At 57.0% G+C, this 17,329-nt stretch overlaps 1 protein-coding gene across 1 annotated transcript in view; it reads left to right on the forward strand.

Moving 5' to 3' along the window:
• Positions 1 to 17,329, forward strand: part of SHISAL1 (shisa like 1) — a 79,571-nt gene that overhangs the window by 16,409 nt on the left and 45,833 nt on the right. The window contains exons 2-3 of the mRNA XM_032645415.1: positions 11,339 to 11,434; positions 15,013 to 15,226. Coding sequence (XP_032501306.1) covers positions 11,368 to 11,434; positions 15,013 to 15,226 — 281 coding nt within the window. The 5' untranslated portion in view covers positions 11,339 to 11,367. The remainder of the gene's footprint in view (positions 1 to 11,338; positions 11,435 to 15,012; positions 15,227 to 17,329) is intronic.

Genomic DNA, 17,329 nt, shown 5'->3' on the forward strand with positions numbered 1-17,329 from the left:
TGGCACTCTGTCTGCCGTAAGCAGAGCACCTGTGACTTCAGGGGACGAGAAAAGAGGTTTATGTCTGGCCCAAGGCAGGATCCAGCAATGGAGGGAGGGAGAAGGAGCCAGCCTCCTTTGTGGCCTGGCTTTAAATGCCACCGTGGCACTGGCCACGACAGAAATGCCAGCTACGGGGGCACAGGGGGCCCTGAGTATGGAGACGGTGGTGGGAGGGGCAGTGCCTGGGGGAGGGGAGACCTGGCTGTAGAGACCTAGGGCCCTTTGACTGTGTCCAGATGTGTTTCCAACAGCAGCTGGAGTGGACAGCCCTCCCTGGTGGACAGGTCTTCTGCTGCTGGCTGGAGATGGGCTGGGGGTGCGTGGGAGGGGGCAGCCAGGAAGGCAGCCCAGCTTTGGAGTCAGGTGGACAACACCCTCTCCATGGGCTCCGTGTGCCTCGGTTTCCTCCCTCAGAGGGCAGGGGGCTGAATGCACTCACGAACGCACCTCACCTGGGCAGTGCCCGGGATGGAGGACGGCCTCCAGCAGTGGCATCACTGACCCGCATCTGACCAAGGACCTTGAGGGCCTCGCGGGGAATGCATACGCATGGTCTCTCATCCTGTGAAGTGTTAGCCCAGATGCGCCCCTGCAACCCCAGCTCAGCCGCTTCCGAGCTGTGAGACCTCCCAGAGAACAGCCTCAGTTTGCTCACCTGTAAAATGGGACTCTTGGTGAGGCGCTGTGAAGACACCAAGGCCGGGGGACCTGAGCCTGGCCCCCTGGGACAGTCCCCAGGTGGCGGCCCCAGGCCCCAGACCTGAGCTGGGTCCCCATCGGGGGCGTAGGCCTGAGGCTCTCTCCAGCTGCTAGCCTCCTCGTGGCCCCAGAAGAACCAGCTGAGTTCCTGTCCACACAGGCTGGCAGCCATGCTCCTTTGCCTATACAAGGCCCTACCGAGTCACTCTCATTTTATTGGGGTGTGGGGTTGATCGTGGTGGGGAGTGGAAGGCCAGCGGCTGTGAGGGACAGGGTTTCTGGTCTCTGCCATCCGGAGCTGGGCAGATCAGGGTGTTCCCAGATCCACGGCGTGCAGAGGCACGACTTCCTTCGGGAGCAAGAAGGGTGAGGGCCTCACCCTCACTGAGCCCAGCTGCGAGCCCGGGTCCCTGCCCTGGACGAGCGCACAGCCTGGGGAAGGAGCCAGGCAGGGCCAAAGAGTGACCCTCAGTCCCAGAAGGATGCGAGGGGCCCCGGGGGAGGCTGTGACGGACAGGTGTGGGAAGAGCAGGCTCTGGGCACAGAGGCTGGGAGCCCTGTGTAAGGAGCGCAGATGCTGGCCCCGGACCACCTGCTCAAGTTCCGGCTCCTCTGCCTGCAGGCTGTGTGATCTCGGGCAAGTTGCCGACCATCTCTGTGCCTTAGTGTCTTTGTATCAGGAGCTTAGCACACAGGGTGTGTGAATAGAGGGGCAACGGCTCCGACAAGCTCCGTGCTTTGTGGACCAGCGAGGAAGCTGGGATGGGAGGGAAAACAGGGAGTGCGGGGGAGGCGTGAGGGTCCGACCTGGACCACCTCCAGCCTCCTCCCTCACCCGCACTCCATTCTCCCTTCAAGCTCTTTCCCAAAGTCAGCTGCCCTTGGGGCCCTGCCCTGGTGACCTGGTGCCCTTTCCCACCTCCCCTTTGCACCCAGCTGTCCCGAAGGTCTCTTCCTGTGCGCACACCCAGCCGGCTGGCCCGGCGTGGCCAGGCAGAGGACAGGGTGGGCAGAGCCCGGGGACGCCCTGAGGGTCATGGCTGGCCCCTGTGTGAGCACTGGGCCAGCGCGTCCCTCCTCCCCTCACCCGGCAGGTTCGGGCGTGAGACTGCACAGCTGTCCCGGTGCACAGTATGTGCTCAAAGGGCTTTACTTGTCCTCGGCTCTGCTCCCCGCCCCTTCCTCACCTGAGAGGGCCAAGCCGCCGGTTTCTGGTGGCCCTCGTGACCGGTGGGGGTGGGCGCCAAAGAGACCCATCAGCACCCACTCCGTGCCAGGAGTGCCCACTGCCTGCCGGCCACACCTCCTTCACTTGCCCTCCCTGAGCTCGGCCCCACCCCTTGGCCTTTGCACCTGCTGGCCTCACTGCTGGCGCGCTCCCTCCCCAGGCCCGCCTCGCCTGGTCCAGCTGAGCCTGCCTGAGATCTGACCTGTCAGATCTCGTGTTCCCTGGGGACACCCCCGACCCAGACCAGGTCAGGGCCCACTTCTGTGCTCAGGTGCCCAGAGTCGCCAAGTGTGGTTGGCTCCACAGGGGCAGGAGGGGTCTGTTTAGCCCACCACCGTGTCTGCAGTCCTTAGCTCAGGGCTGCCCAACATCACACTCGGCAGGGAATGAATGAAGGAATGCCTCCATCACCTCCACGGCCCCTCCCAACACGCCTTCAAGGGGGGCGTGTTATCCCCACTTACAGATGGGAAACTGAGGCTGGCCTTCGGTTTCTGTTCTCCCCAGTGCGGGAAGGTTCCTGGGGCCAGAGCCCCCTCCCACGGACAGAGGCTGGAATAGAGGCCCCCAGAGTGGGGAGAGAAATCCAGGGCTGCCCTCCGACAGTCTGTGGGCCTGTCTTTCCTCTTCCTGCCCTGACACTTTAAGTGATCCATTCTTCATGTGATATTTTCATGCTTCTCCAGTGGGAAAAAAATGCTGCTGGGATTTCCAGGGGTTGTTTTATCTCCATGGTGTAGCCAAATAATTCGGGAGAACACATAGAGGCAGAGGGCCTCACGAGCTCTCAGCTAAGCCCTCCCCTTAACTGGGGGAGCCATGCGTCTGGTGATCTGGTGTGGCTCTGAGCAGGGAGCAGGGCGTCTGGGCCTTCAGCAGGACTGGAGTTTCCAGCCCAGCCTCTCTTAGCTGCGTGCCCTCGGGCAGATCTCTCCCCTCCCTGGGCCTCGGTCTCCTCACCTGTGAAATGGGAGAGCAGCAGTGACCACCTCAAACATTCAGGAAAGGAACATGCACGGAGGACCCGGTGAGATTCCCAAGAAGGGATGATGGAAACAAGCCGGGTTTGGAACTTGAACCCAGAGTCCAGTTGGCAGAGGTTGGGGTGGAGATGTCGCTGAGGAAGAAGAGCCCTTTTGGGAATCAACTAGCATGTCCTCTTCAAGGAGGGACTTGGGGGGCAGGAGTGGTTTCCAAGTTGATGGTGACCTGCACGCTGTCCTGTGGTCACACGCACGCCGACACCCCACACCGCACTTTGCAGAGCTCCCCTCTCCCCTCCTGAGTTGACCCTACAGTGACCCCATGGAGCGGGGAACATTGGGTGGGGGGTCAAGGGATGTAGATCCAGGACCCTGGGCTGTCCCACCCGGGCTCCCCTGGACTCCGGAGTTGGGGTTTCTTGGCTTAGAGGAGTGGCATCCACCACAGGCTGACGCCCAAGGTCCCTCCTGGTGTTGGCAGTGAAAGTTGACACCCCGTTTCAGTGCGAGTTGCACTCGGGCCTCTGCCTGCATCTCTGCTGTTCCCATCAGAATGTTTGCTCTTTGCAATAAAGTGGACCCCGCATCCAGGCCAATGAGTGTTGACACAGTTCCCACTCTTTGAACAGCAGCACCTACTGTGTGAAAAGCATCCTCTGTGGGTGATAGAGACGCAGAAGGCCTTGTGCCCTGCAGGGAAGCAATTAACAAGCAGGCGGGGCAGAAGGAAGTCAGTGCTAACCAACGGCATAAGCCCGGCATGAAAGGAAGAGTTCAAACGCGCTTTCCTCTGCACAGCAACTTCCCAGGGACCTAAACCACCGGCTTTGGAAACAACAGTGGGCAACACCAGATGAAAGCCATTTACGGAGCACTTGCTCGATGTGCCAGGTGCCCCGCTAGCCCTCCTGGACCTTTTCACCTTTCTTTAGGACCCCAGCAAGGGGTGGGGGTCAGGGTTCCCGTTTTACAGACGAGTAAGCTGAGGCCGGTGAAATAACTTGCCTAGAGTACTCAGCTACTTAGCAGCGGGGCTCAGATTCCAGGCCGGGGAAGACCGACTCCAGAACCTGTGCCATTACCCCAGCACCCACTTTGAGCCCCTGCTTGGAGTCAGACAGACCTGAGTTCAAGTCCCAGCCCTGCCAGCCTCCAGTTCTAAGCCAATCACTTAGGCTCTCTGAGCTGCCATTTTTTTATCTGAAAAATGGAGATGGTAAAGCCTGCACTCACTCAGCCAAGCCAACAAGTGTTTATAAAGTGCCTACTCTGTGCCAGGGCCCATGCTGCATTGTAAGAATCCAAAAGCGAGTCAGCCAGGCCAGCTTCGCGGCGTGTGAGTCACGCTCAGAAGGGCCCGCGCTTGGTTTAATGCCCCGCCGTCGCTGTCTAGAAATGCTTATTGATTTTTGAACAAAAATGGTTCTCTGCATTGTTCATTTTGCACCGGGCCCTGCAAATTATGCCGCGGGTCCTGGGTCACAGCCCGTGTCCAGCTTACAGTCTAGGGGAGCGGACAGACGCAGCTCAGAGAGAGCCACTGTGCAAGCATGCGACTATAAACCACTCTCTGTGTGTGAAGGAGAGGTGGACGGGCCGTGAGCACGCACGGCAGGGTCCCCGACCTCGTGTTGGGGTCAGGGGACGCCTCTTGGAGGACACAGGCACTGGGGGATTCACCTGAATCTACCGGCTGAAGGGAAGCCACAGGGTGGGGTGTGGGGCATGGTGAAGGGGCTGCAGGATGGCCAGTGTGGCTGGAGGGTGGGCCTCCCTGGCCGGGGAGGTGCCAGGACCCTGGCAGGAGTCTGGCCTTCCCCCCACCCGGTGCTTTAGGAGGCCCTCGGAGGGTTTTAATCAAGGAGTGATGCAATGGGATTTGCATTTTGAAAGGCAGCTCTCTGGCTCCGAGGTGAGGGTAGGTTTCGGGGACAGAAGTGTAGGGGGGCCCCATGTGCTTGATTGATTCATGGGGTGGGGTGCAGGCCACCGAGATGGGAGCAGCGTGGACCTCAGGGCCGGCGTGAGGTTGAGAAGGTGTGGGAAGGGAAAAGGGCTGACCGACACAGGCTGGGCCGCAGCTGGGGTGCGCCTCACGGTGGCCTTGCCTGCTGGCCATGCAGCCCAGAGCCCGGCTGCGGGCACACCTGCCGCAGTCTGGCCCAGTTCCGTCTTGTTTCCTGCTTCCCCACCCGCCCGCCACCCCCCCCGCAGGCCCCAGGGGTCAGGAGGACACACTTTGATCTTTGCTTCACACGGGCGTCTATTCCTGGAATTCACGTTTCAGACTGAGATTTCATAACCTCCAAGTGCGTGTTGTCCTAAAAATAAAAGTTCACAAACTCAGGAATAGGTCTGCGTCGCCAAAGAAAGGCCCTGGAAACTTGGGGACTTGCGGGAGGATAAGGCCGCCGCGGATAACGTGTGTGCCCGTCACATGTATGTGTGGGCAGCAGGGGGTCGTGCCTACGTGTGCACGCGCGTGTTGTTGCAGACATATGTGTGCAGGCGTGTGCTGCCTGGTGAGTGAACATGCCCATCTGCCCATGGAGACAGGGCACAGGAGCAAAGTGCGGGCTTGGCATCCTGGCTCTACCCCGCCCGTCCCTCCATCCACACCCCGGGGAGGGCAGTGGTACAGCCTAAGGGTGTCAAGAAGTAAGTGAGCGCAGCATAGCAGGCCTCCCGGCCCAGGGTGGGCGCCCAGTGGCTGTCTCCAGGGTTATTTCCGATACCCGTCTATTGGGTACCTGCTCTGCCCACAGGACTGTTTGTGAGGCCCCAAAGGGCTCTATCCTTGTTTAATTACTAATTCATCATGGAATCAGTGGCTTCCTGACTGTGGCCCCCAGGCCGTCGTCCCATGGCGACCAGACCTGGTCCATCTCGTTTGTGGCTGAATCCGACCACCACCCAGCGCTGGGTTTGGCCCCCTGCAGAGGCCTGTTAGGTATTCACCGATGGGCGTGCAGAAGAGGACCCACTCCCTGGACGTTGGGGGTGGGGAGGACAAGTAGCCGAGGCAGCTTCATGGACCGGGTGGCATTTGAGCCGGACCTCGTGGTAGGTCTGATCTGGACATCTGAGTTGGAGGAAGAGATGCCCGGGGAAGGGCCAGCCCGAGCAAAGGGCCCGACTCTTGTGCTCTACCACCAGCACCCAATGCCCAGGAGGCTGGGTCGGGACCCATCCTCAGCCCGCCCGCCACGGGGCTGACTGCAGAGCTGCAACTCTGCAGGGGTGGGGCAAGGTGGGATGTGTCTGGGTGACAGGTGTGTAACTAGTCACGTGCCCTTCTTTGTTCTTGCTGCTGGGACGTGCGGGGCTCAGGTGGCCGGGTCTAAAGAGGTCAGGCCCCTACGGCAGGGGTGTGGGTTCTCAACGCCCCCGCCCGCCACCTGTTTTCTCTAACGCATTTGCTCTCAAGCTGGGACACAAACTAATCAGGCAGTGTGCTCCCGCCCATGCCAGCCTCGGGATCCCACCCGGGGGAGTGAGAGAATCAGAGGGAGAAAAGCTTTGCTGAGAGATGGGCACCGCAGCTGAACCTCAAAAGCTGGGTCCAGGCTGCCCGCCTGCAGAACAGGGGAAGGGTGTCCCCAGTGTGGGGACAGCATGTGCAAAGGCCCAGAGGAGAGGCACATCCTGGAGGGCTGAACCTTGAGGAGTAGAGAGAGACAGAGAAGGCAGCAAGCCAGACCACCTGGGGCCTGGGACGTGAGCATGGACTTGAACCTGGAGCTGCCAAGACCCCTAAGGAGGTGGGTGGGTGGGTGGTCAGATGGGCATTTCAGGAAGTCAGTAGGACCTGGATTGGTGGGCGAGGCTGGGGCAGAGGTATCTAGCGGCAAGCGGCACTCCCCACGGATATTTTGAGCACCAGCCCCATTCCAAGCACTTTGATGCATCACTTCATTCAATCATCACAAGGACTCTGTGAATTAGATACTATTTTCATCCCTCTTTTAGGGCCGAGGAGACTGAGGACACTTGTCCCAGGTCACACAGGGTGTGGCTACAAAAGATGGAGCCAGGCAGTGTGGCCCAAACCCAAGGCCCACCCTCCAGGCCACCCGGCCCTTGACCTGGTCCAGGCAAGAGGGGATGCTCTTGGCCGCGCCCAGGGAAGGTCATGGTGGGCTAAGCAGGGGTCTAGGGTAAGCCGAGAGAGGATGAGGAACCTCCAGTTATTGAGCCAGGGGCCGCCAGGCGTGGGGGGTCCTGGAGGGTCCGTGGCAGTGCCCCCTGCCCCACACCAAGGGCCCGCCTCCCCTCCCTCCCTCCCGAGCCCTGCCTAGCTTGGCTGATGGAGAACAGGTCTGCTGTTGTTGCCAGTGGGGTTTAATTCATCTTCGCCGGCTCTGTTTCTCTTCACATGCCCTCCATCCTCTCCACTCAGGCCTCGCCAAATTCGGTGTTTAAAAATAATCCTCAATTCTGGGAACGGCAGTCCCCGGCTGACCCGAGGAGTGGATGCAGAGATGCGTGCTTGACTTGTGATTCTAGAGGCGGTCAGCTTGGGGGGTCCTCCTCATCCAGAATGTTCCCCCTGTTATTTGAGATTTATCATTGGCCACCAGCTACCATTGTAGTTTACCAGTTTTCAAAGAAATAGAACCCGGGTCAATAAATCGAATCTGTCTGTGGTAAATGTGTTTTCTGAGGAGCGAGGGTCGGGGGCTCCGGAGGCTCTGGAAACTCCTATAGTGCCAGGAGGGAGAGTGAGTTTCGAGGCTGGGCTTGCTTCCTGTCTGAGACACTGAGTGGCTGTGTGACCTTGGGCAAGTCACTTCACCTCCCTGAGCCTCAGTGTCCTACTTTACCAGATGGGAGTTTGATATCTGCCTCATCAGGCTGTAGGGGACTATGAGATAACATGGTGAAAAGCCAGCGTCCGGCACCTGTGAAGAGCCCAGCTGCTCTAAGCCAGTCCCAGGGTGCAGCCCCACGGCCGCAGACCCCAGAACCAGGGCTGGGCCCGGGGGGCAGGATGAGGGATGCTCACTCTTTCAGCCCCAGCTCCTACCTCTGCTGGAGGGGCTTCCCCCAAATGTCACCAGTGGGGGAGGGTCCCAGGTGGTGGCACCCGACAGCGTGACACGCCCAGGTCCCCCTCTGCGGACCCCACAGGGGGGCTAAGGTGAATATGGGAGCTGTTGATGGTGTGCCCTCGGAAGCTGGCCCTCTCATGGAAACCTCACAGGGATGGCAGCCGCGGAGTTTCCAAAGCAGCTCTCCCACCGAGCCAGGAATAGAGATGCTGGCTTATAGCTTTCCTGTCTTCGGTCATTAGAAATGGAATTTTTATGTAACTTCCCAGTGACACATGGTGGGGTTTTCTTTCCACCACGGGTTCAGCCTTCAGTGCCAGCACCTAAGCTTCCCTGGGGGTCTGAGGAGGTGGGGCAGCCCCCACCTCCACCTTCGTCCCACCAACAGGGCTGTGGCTTTTGTCACCCGTTGACTCATCCTGAGGCAGCCGTGGGTGGCCAGGCAGGGCGGAGGGCGCACGGCCAGGCAGAGGGGACTGAGCAGATCGCAGGGAGGACCCTGCTGGACAGGGGACAGAAGAGTCACAGTGCATCGCTGTGACGGGGTACACCTGTGCTGTGCGGGACCCACACATCCACAACAGGCCCTGTTGCTTCAGCGCCCCCAATGGGCCAAGGGCTTGAGGCCAGTGCCAGTCGTGCTGGGAGTCTCACCCAGTCTGCGTGACCCCCAGTTGGCCAGGCCCTGGCCCAGGACTCTCACAGTTGGAGAGAGGAGGGCATGAGGACCAGTCCCATAAGGTAGAGCTGCTGGGCGCCCTCACCCAGGACACCCTGAGTCCCTAGAACCCGACCCAGTCCCTTTCCGGGCGTCAGCAAGCGGATAAGTGGGGGTCAGCAAGTGGATGTTGAGAGAATACACGAACGAATAAATGAATTAACACATTAAGGAGAGAAGAGATAGAATATGATGCGCCTCAATGGAGAGACAAACTTCTTCAAGCTAATGGAATCAAGGCAGGCTTCCTGGAGGAGGTGGCATTGTAACAGCTTCTAAGGTGGTGCAGGATTTGGACTCACAGGAAAGAGAGGAGGGCACCCCAGGTGTGAGTGATAGCCCCCCTCAGTATACGCAGGACTTTGTAGGGAGTGGGAGCAGCAGGAAGGAGGGCTGGGCACCCGGCAGAGGTGGACCCCTACCCCGACCCAAGCATTTGTTCCATGAACCCACCAGCTCTCAGACTGGAGGCCCGGCTTAAAAAGTGAAAAGTGAAAGCCACCTTTCAGGGGCTAGAAGGGCTTGGAATCTGGACACCCGTCTTGGCCCTCGGCTTCCCCATCTGCGGAATGGGGCCACATGGCAGGGAGGACTCATCTCAGAGGACCTGTCACTCCCCACCCCCACAGTGCATTTTCCAGGATTGATCTTTAGGTTTCCCCAGTATGAAACCCTTTCCTAAGCACTTTCAAATGCTTTAATCTCCTTCATCCTCCCAGGAGGGCCCTGAGGGAGGCAGGGAGGAGGCCCAGGCTCAGAGCAATTAAGCTCACAGCCCTTGGGGGCAGGGCTGCTCCTGGGGGAGCAGAGAGGCCTTCACAGAGAGGTGGGCGGGTCCCCCCAGGGACTGGCAGGGACTGGCAGGGACTGACACCAACATCACCATGAGTAAGCGTCGTATTAAGGCGTTCAGGCTTCGTCCAACAGCCCTGCCACCCCCTTTTCTTATTCTGGCTCACCAAACTTCCAAGCGGCACTGGCACCCTGGGTGCCTCCGTGCCACCCGTGCTGCAGGTGCGAAGCCCCAGGCCCCAGAGCAGGGGCAGGGCCTGGCTGTGAGCAGCCTGTGTTTGGCCGTGAATCTGGCACTGTCTCCTCGGTCCGAAGCTTCTGGCCTCTGGGTTGCCCCCTTGGCTTCCTGCCCTGCCTGCCCGCTAGTCAGCAGGATTCAGAGCTGCCTTGGACCCAAGCTGGGGTCCCGGAGCTCTCCCTGATCAGGGGTGCCGTGAGGGTAGAGGGTAGTGTGCAGGACCTTGTTTGGCCTGGAGCCTGGCACATAGTAGGTGCTCAGCAAATTACTCCCCAGCCACATGCAGTTACAACCCTGGTGGGGCTCTAGCAGGCCACACAGAGGACACAGAGGACACTTGGTCCTCCTCTGCAGCCTCCATTCCCAGAGCCCGGGGGCGGGGTATGGGGGTGGTGATGATAGTGAGGGAACCTGTCCCTCAGGTTTGTCCCGAGGTTTCAACAACCTGATATAAAGTGGCCACTGAGGGCCAAGGCCCTGCCTTAGGTGGCCTGTTGCTACCCACCCCTCCCCCCATCCTCCACTGGCCTCCCTGCTGCTCCCACCTCAGGGCCTTTGCACCTGCTGCTCCCTCAGTATGCAACGCGTCTTCCAATCACCACCATCCATCTCCAGAACTTTGTCATCTTTCCACACTGAGACTCTGTCCCCATGAGACACTCACTCCCATTCCCCCTCCCCCAGCCCCCGGCACCCCCCATCCTACTTCCTGTCTCTATGGACTTGACTGCTTTAGGGACCTCGGATAGTAGGATCACACAGTGTTTGTCTTTTTGTGTCTGGCTTATTTCACTGAGGCTCCTCTGTGTTGGCGCCTGCGTCAGAATTTCCTTTCTTTTGGAGGAGGAGTAATGTTCCACTGTAGTGCGTGCCACGTCGTGTTTATCCGTCATCCGTCGATGGACATTCGTGTCGTCTCTTCCTTTTGCGATCGTGAATCGTGCTGCTATGGACATACGTGTACAAGTCTCTGCTTGAGTCTCTGCTTTCAGTCTTCGGGCTGCAACCCCAGGGACCTCATAGCCTCTGAACTCCTCATCTGTGAGCTGTCAGCCCTGGTCACTAGAATGCAAGCCGGGGCAGGGACAGCTTCTATTGAGTTCCATCTCGAGTCTGTTTAGTTCACTGCCATGTCCCTAATGCCTGGACGGTGCCAGCTGGATGCATGCTGGTGGGGGTGGGGTGGGGTTAATGGAAGTCACCGTTAGCGACACAGCAGGGAGACGTGGGTCCCGCCAGCCCCCCGCAGATTCGCGAGCTCGCCTCTAATCCCCTCGCTCGCCACCGTTCTCATTCCCGTGCCCACCGCTGGTTATTTCCACCACCTGAGCCATCCGTCCTCCTTTGATTAAGTCTCATTTTGCCGTGAAAAGAAAGGGAGATGACAGCTGACTGGTGGGGGAAGGTCATTCGTCCCGGAAAGGAAATTGGATGGCGGCGTTTCCATCATCCGCGGCCCGGCCCCTGCTCCCGGCAGACCTGCTTCCCTGCCCGTGCCCATCCGGCCCTGCCATGGGCAGCAAAGCCAGTGTCTGCACCGCAGACAAAACAGCCCACACCCGGCCTCTCCCGGCTCTCGTTCGACAGGCAGCGCTCGACGAATCGATGCAAGCCAAATGATGACCAGTTGTGGCCAGCAGCCCTTGAACGTGCTCGCCGTCCTCTCGTTGCTGATTTCCGCAGGTAGAGCCTCTGTGATGCTTGGCGGGAGGCGGGAGGGGGAGGTGGTCCCTTCCTGGTGTCAGGGCTATAGCTCAGCCGGGCTTCTGGGTGCTGAGGGGCTGCCTGCCCTAGTGGCATCAGCCTTGTGAGGGGTTCATGTTTGGTGAGAACCTACTGTGTGCTGTGCCCCACGTGCCTGCCTCGGGAGCTCAGCTGGAAGATTCTCGCGGACACTGTGGGGTTAACGGTGGCTGCCGGTAAGTCCTGGGAGAAGCCCTTGCGTGCAGTGAATTCTCTCCTGACCCCAGCAAGTCAAAGTCAGGCAGTGTCGTAGTCATCCCATTGTACAGAGGAGGAAACTGAGGCTTGGAGAGGGAACTGACAGCCAGAGACAACACAGCTAGTGTAGGGGCTGGATTCCAACCCAGACAGAGTGGTGCTGGGGCCCCATCTCCCAGCACCCGACCAGTCCCCTAGGCGGGGCCCCTGGTCCCAGCAGGGGGGCTTTCACGCTCCTGTTCACAAAGATGTACATGAACCAAGTCCTTCGGCTGCTCCAAAGCGAAGCTGGCCGACTGGAAAAGTGCACCCTGCCTCCTGCCAGCAGGGCTGACCCAGCGCGAGCCCTCATCTCAGCAAGGTGCCTGCTCTCGCTGTGTCGCTCCCTCTGTCTCCCTCTCTGTATCTCTGTGTCTCTGTCCCTGTCCCTGTCTCTGTCTCTCATGCGTGTATGCACCTATGCCCTCGTGCCCTCCTGCTCTGGCAGGGCTGTGGACACCGGCCTGCACCTTTGGGCCCCTTTTGCCTCTTTGCTGGGGGTCGTGGTTCAGAAGGATGCCATGAAGGGCCCTGGGGTGGCAGAGAAAAAGCCAGACCAAGGCCATGCGTCTGGGGGCCACTGTGCACAGAACTCCTTCCCCGCTGCTTTCTCATGCAGTCGGTCATCTTGTCCCCTGGGAGAGAGGAGCTCCCCACCCATTTACAAATGAGGAAGCTGAGGGTCAGACCAGGAAAGAGAACTGCCTGAGGTCACATGGTCAGTGGACACAGTCACCTGGCTGTTAAATGATGGCCACGCAGACCCTGAGCCTCGCAGGTGTGTGTGTGTGTGTGTGTGTGTGTGTGTGTGTGTGTGTGTGTGTGTGTGGAGGGGGTGATCGGGGTCCTATCTTGGACGCCAAGTCCCAAGAGTGTCTCTGCCCTCGTGTTCCCTCTCCACGTGGGCCGGTTTTCCTGGTGACTCAGGACACACTGGCCTCCTAACGACCATCCCCCTGCCCTCGGGCCCCAGGCACAGCCCCAGAGCCACAGTGCACCCGTGCCTGGAGGCCGGAAGTGCTGTCCTTTATCGTGCACTCTTTTGCTTACACCCTCCCTGCTCTAAGTGGGCCCTGCGCTTTGCTGTTCACAAATGCTTCTCGGAGCCCCCAGCCCCCAGGAGACCGCTGGTCTTCCATCCTTGAGGGCAATGAGGCACAGAGGGGCTGTGATGGCCCAGGTGATCCTGTGCGCTCCAGGATTCAGACCAGCTGTCCTGGCTCCGGGCCAGGACTCCTCGAGCTCCGGCACATTCTTCCTCAGGAAGCAGCAGTGGCCTTGTCTTCGCACATGGTCAAAGCAGGTGGTGCCGACTGTCCAGGGGTGGCCGGGGTGAGCTGCTGGGGACTTCTCCTTATCCCTTCCCTGGCTGGGCCTCCCTCCCCCTTCCATCTCTGCACATCTGGCTCCTCTGAAGCCCAGCTCAAAGGACCCCTCCACCACTCTGCTGCTTCCCTCCCTGGGTCCTGTGGCCTCAGGGCCCCAGCTTGTCTTCTTGACCAGCCACTGGGTGTTGCTGACACATCGAGCCTCCTGCAAGCGAGTGTGAGCTGACCACCCCCCGGCAGGGCTTTCTCATCAATCTGGACGGGGGCTGGTCAGTGGCTGGAATTCACTTCCTGCCTTCTGCCTCACCTTTAGCCTCTGGTACGTTGTGCCTCCAGGCCAGTGGGTCCCAAACCAAGTCTATCGGCATCCCTTGCAGGGCTTTCTAAGACTCAGACTGTGCCCCCTATCCCCAGAGTTTCTGATTCAGAACGTCTGCTGAGGGGCTTGAGAAACTGCATCTGTGACAAGTCCCCTGGGGATGCAGACGCAGCAGGTCAGGGACCACACTTCGAGACTGGTGCCCTCAACCTTAGTTTTCTCCTCTGTGCAATGGGAATACATGAGATCAAATGAGGTGGTGCATCCACCTGGGGCTTCCTTAGTGACCACTGCATCCATAAGAGGGTCTTCTGTTTCCCAGGGTCGAGGCTGAGAGCTCCCCTGACTCCTGAAAGGCTGAGACCCTTTTCCCGCAGTGATCCTACCCGTCCCCACGAAAGAGGGTGCTGTACTTTGGAGAAGGGACCCAGGATTTCATGAAGCCACCCAAGCCAGCCTCGGCGCTCCAGCACATAAGGCCCACCGGCCAGCGCAGCCCAGCTGCGATCCCCTCGGCAGCCCCTGGCGCTGGGAGCTGTGTGGGCTGGAGTCTAATAACCTCTCAGCAGAGACAGAGCTCTCAATTAACTGAGGCGCTTCTGCAGAACTAGAGCCTTGGTGGTTGGAGAAATGTATTCAGCCTTGGAAGCCCCTTTTGAGCGATACAAATTAGATACAGCAGTCCCTTTTATGAAGACACTAATTAAGCTAGAGACAGCGGGCTCCAAGTTGTTTTCCATTGTTATGTTTGTTCAGGCTTTCACTCGTCTTTATCATCAGCAGCACAACTGGTAAATACTGTCCTGGGTTTTCAGCGTCATCCGTGGCTGAATAGGGGCCTCTGGCCTTGAGCCAGGAGAATGAGGGTCCAAGGCCAGGGCAGCTTTGTCGCCATGAGCTGGGGCCACCAAGGCGGGCCCTTGGGGACCTCGGGGTATAGGGCATCAGTTTAGTAGAAACCAAGATACGAGGGGACACCGCTTTCTCTACAAGTGGGACCTGGTCCTTGCACCCATGCCACTCACCACCCAGGCCAGCCTGGACTTGTTGGTGAGTCCACCATCAGTCCGCACAGTGACGGAGGAGTGCAAAGGCTCCTGGACCTTGGATCCAGGCAGGCCTGGGTTGGATTCCTGCTCCACCACCTCTAACCGGCTCAGGTAGGTCACTGTACACCTCTGAGCCTCGGGTTCCTCCCTCTGTAAAGTGGGATCCCAGACCTGCCTGCTAGGATGGCCAAGTGGATTAAATCTGATAGAGCCTGCGAAGCACATAGTAAGTGCTCAGTTAGTGTTGCTTCCTAATGGAGTGCCAGCTGTGTGCAGAGCCCTTGGAGGGGATCCACGTGAGGCCTAAGATCAGCCCTGCCTGCAAGAAGCTCCCAGTCTGGACAGCACAGTATAAGCAGGATGGTAGCCGAGGGGGGCCTGGGAGGTGACAGGAGCCAGAGCAGTCTTCCTGGCAGAGGGGAGGCTCACACTGGACCACAAAGCCTTCCTGGCAAAGGAAGAGGTGGGCACAACCCTAGAATAGGCCAACCAGGCTCTGCCCGTGGTCCTCATGGACTGGTGAGGGTCTCGGGCCAGCTGGGCCTGAGGAGGGACCCCACCAAGCCTGGTGACTGTCTTTTCCAGTCTTGTCCGCGCATTTCCGTGTCTGTGAGCCATACACGGACCACAAAGGCCGCTATCACTTTGGCTTCCACTGCCCCCGGCTCTCGGACAACAAAACCTTCATCCTCTGCTGTCACCATAACAACACGGTTTTCAAATACTGCTGCAATGAGACAGAGTTCCAGGCGGTGATGCAGGCAAACCTCACGACCGGCTCCGAGGGCTACATGCACAAGTAAGTACCGCGCTGGGGCCACAGCCCCACTGCCTTGGGCCCCAGTCAAGTCCGGGTGCCGCCAAAACACCCCAGCCTCCAGGCCAGCTGTTGGGCGACCAGTGCAAGGATGGGTGGACCTGGAAGGAGTCTGGGAAAGTCTTCAGGTGACAGGTTTTCTGACCTGTTCTGCCCTCTGGACTTTAGCCTTCTTATCTGAGAAATGGGCATGTGATACCTGCCTCTCAGGGCTGCTGCGGTAGTTAAATGAGGTCAAGGATGTGGAAGACTTTCAGGCATGAAAGGTGCTTGGACCTGGAATCCACGGGGCCTGAGTTCCTTTTTCATTCATTATTTGTTCAACACATATTGGTTGACATTCCTGACCCAGAGATTAATCCCATGCAGCCCCTTTCCCTAAGGTGATTAAACACATGAGACTAGGGCCCTGATGGAGGGGATATGAGTGTGAAGAAGGAGGAGGAGTTTGCTGGTCGAAAAGCAGTGAGAATATGCTAAGTAAAGGCACATAGGATCGAAATAGCATCCACTGATTTCTCCTACTATGAGTGAAACAGCATATTTCACATGCTTGAGAGTCACTTGTATTTCTTTTACTGTGAGCTAACTGTTTATGTCCTCTGCCATTTCCTATTGAATTTTTGGCCTTTTTCTTATTTATTCACAGGAACTCTTTACATATGAAGGAAATAGGATGCATTGCAAATATTTTCTCAGTGTGTCTTTGAATTTGTGATGCTTTTTCCCTCATGCTTAATTTTTAATTGTTATGTAATCAAATTGTACCCATTTTTTTTCTTTTATGTCTGGTGGGGTTTGTATCCTACAGAGAAAGTCTTTCACTACTCTGAGATTGTTAAAAATCCCCTCGTGTTGTCTTTTACGTCTTTTATGTTTTAATTTTTTGCCTTCAAATCTTTGATCTGTGAGGAATTTATTTGGATGTAAGATTTTTTAAAAATTTGGATGTAAGTAATTTTTTTGGATGTAAAGTAGGAATCCACATTTATTTTTTTCCCACATGGGTAGACAGTTATCCTAACAGCAATCATTGAATTGTCCATCTTTTCCTCACTGATGCGAAATGCAAACTTATTGTATACTATAGTATACTAAATTTGAGTATCTGGGTGGATTGTGATGGCTTTCATTGATCTAGTTATACATTTGCTAGTACCTCATTGTGTTAACTACTGTTGCTTTTGATGTATTTTAATGTCTTCTTAGTCTATTCCCCCAGGTCTTTTGTCATACGAACTTTAGAATTGGCTTTTGTAGTCTCCCTGCACCCCCCCAAAAAAAAATCTAGTTAGTACTTTTTACTGAGATTGTGTTAAATTCATAGATTAATTCAAGGACAATGGACTTTTCATGACGTTGAATATTCCTATCCAAGAATACAATGTGTCTTTCCATTTGTTCACATTTTCTTTTATAATGTTTTGGAGTTTTCTTCATATAGATATTGCACGTTTCTTTTGTGTTTGTTCATATTTATTTCTTTTCAAGCTGCTATTTTATAATGGGGTTTTTCTTCTACTATATCTTCTAACCCAGGGGTCCTCAACCCCCAGGCCACGGATCAGTACCGGTCCACAGCCTGTTAGGAACGGGGCCGCACAGCAGGAGGTGAGCAGCGGGTGAGCGAGTGAAGCTTCATCTGCCGCTCCCCATTGCTTCCCATTGCTCACATTACCGCCTGAACTATCCCCCCACCCAGTCCATGGAAAAATTGTCTTCCACGAAACCGGTCCCTGGTGCCAAAAATGTCGGACACCACTGTTCTAACCAAATGTTGTTTAAATGATAAAGCCTAATGATTTCTAAATACGTATTTTTTTACTCAGCCACCCTACTGAAATTTCTTATCTTTGTAATACTTTTTTCAGCTGATTCTCTTAGGTGTCCGATTATGCCATTTGCAAACAATGATAACCTCATCTCCTTCTTTCCGGTTTTTGTGCCTCACTTCTTTTTCTTGTCCAATCGTGTTGGCTAGTACCTCTAAAACCATCTTTAAAATTGTCAGGCAATCTTGTCTTCTTCCTGACTTTAATGGGGATGCTTCAGATATTTTCCCAGTAAGCCTGAAGCTGACTCTTG

Source organism: Phocoena sinus, chromosome 10 (genome assembly GCF_008692025.1).
Source record: "Phocoena sinus isolate mPhoSin1 chromosome 10, mPhoSin1.pri, whole genome shotgun sequence".
Classification (NCBI taxonomy): domain Eukaryota; kingdom Metazoa; phylum Chordata; class Mammalia; order Artiodactyla; family Phocoenidae; genus Phocoena; species Phocoena sinus.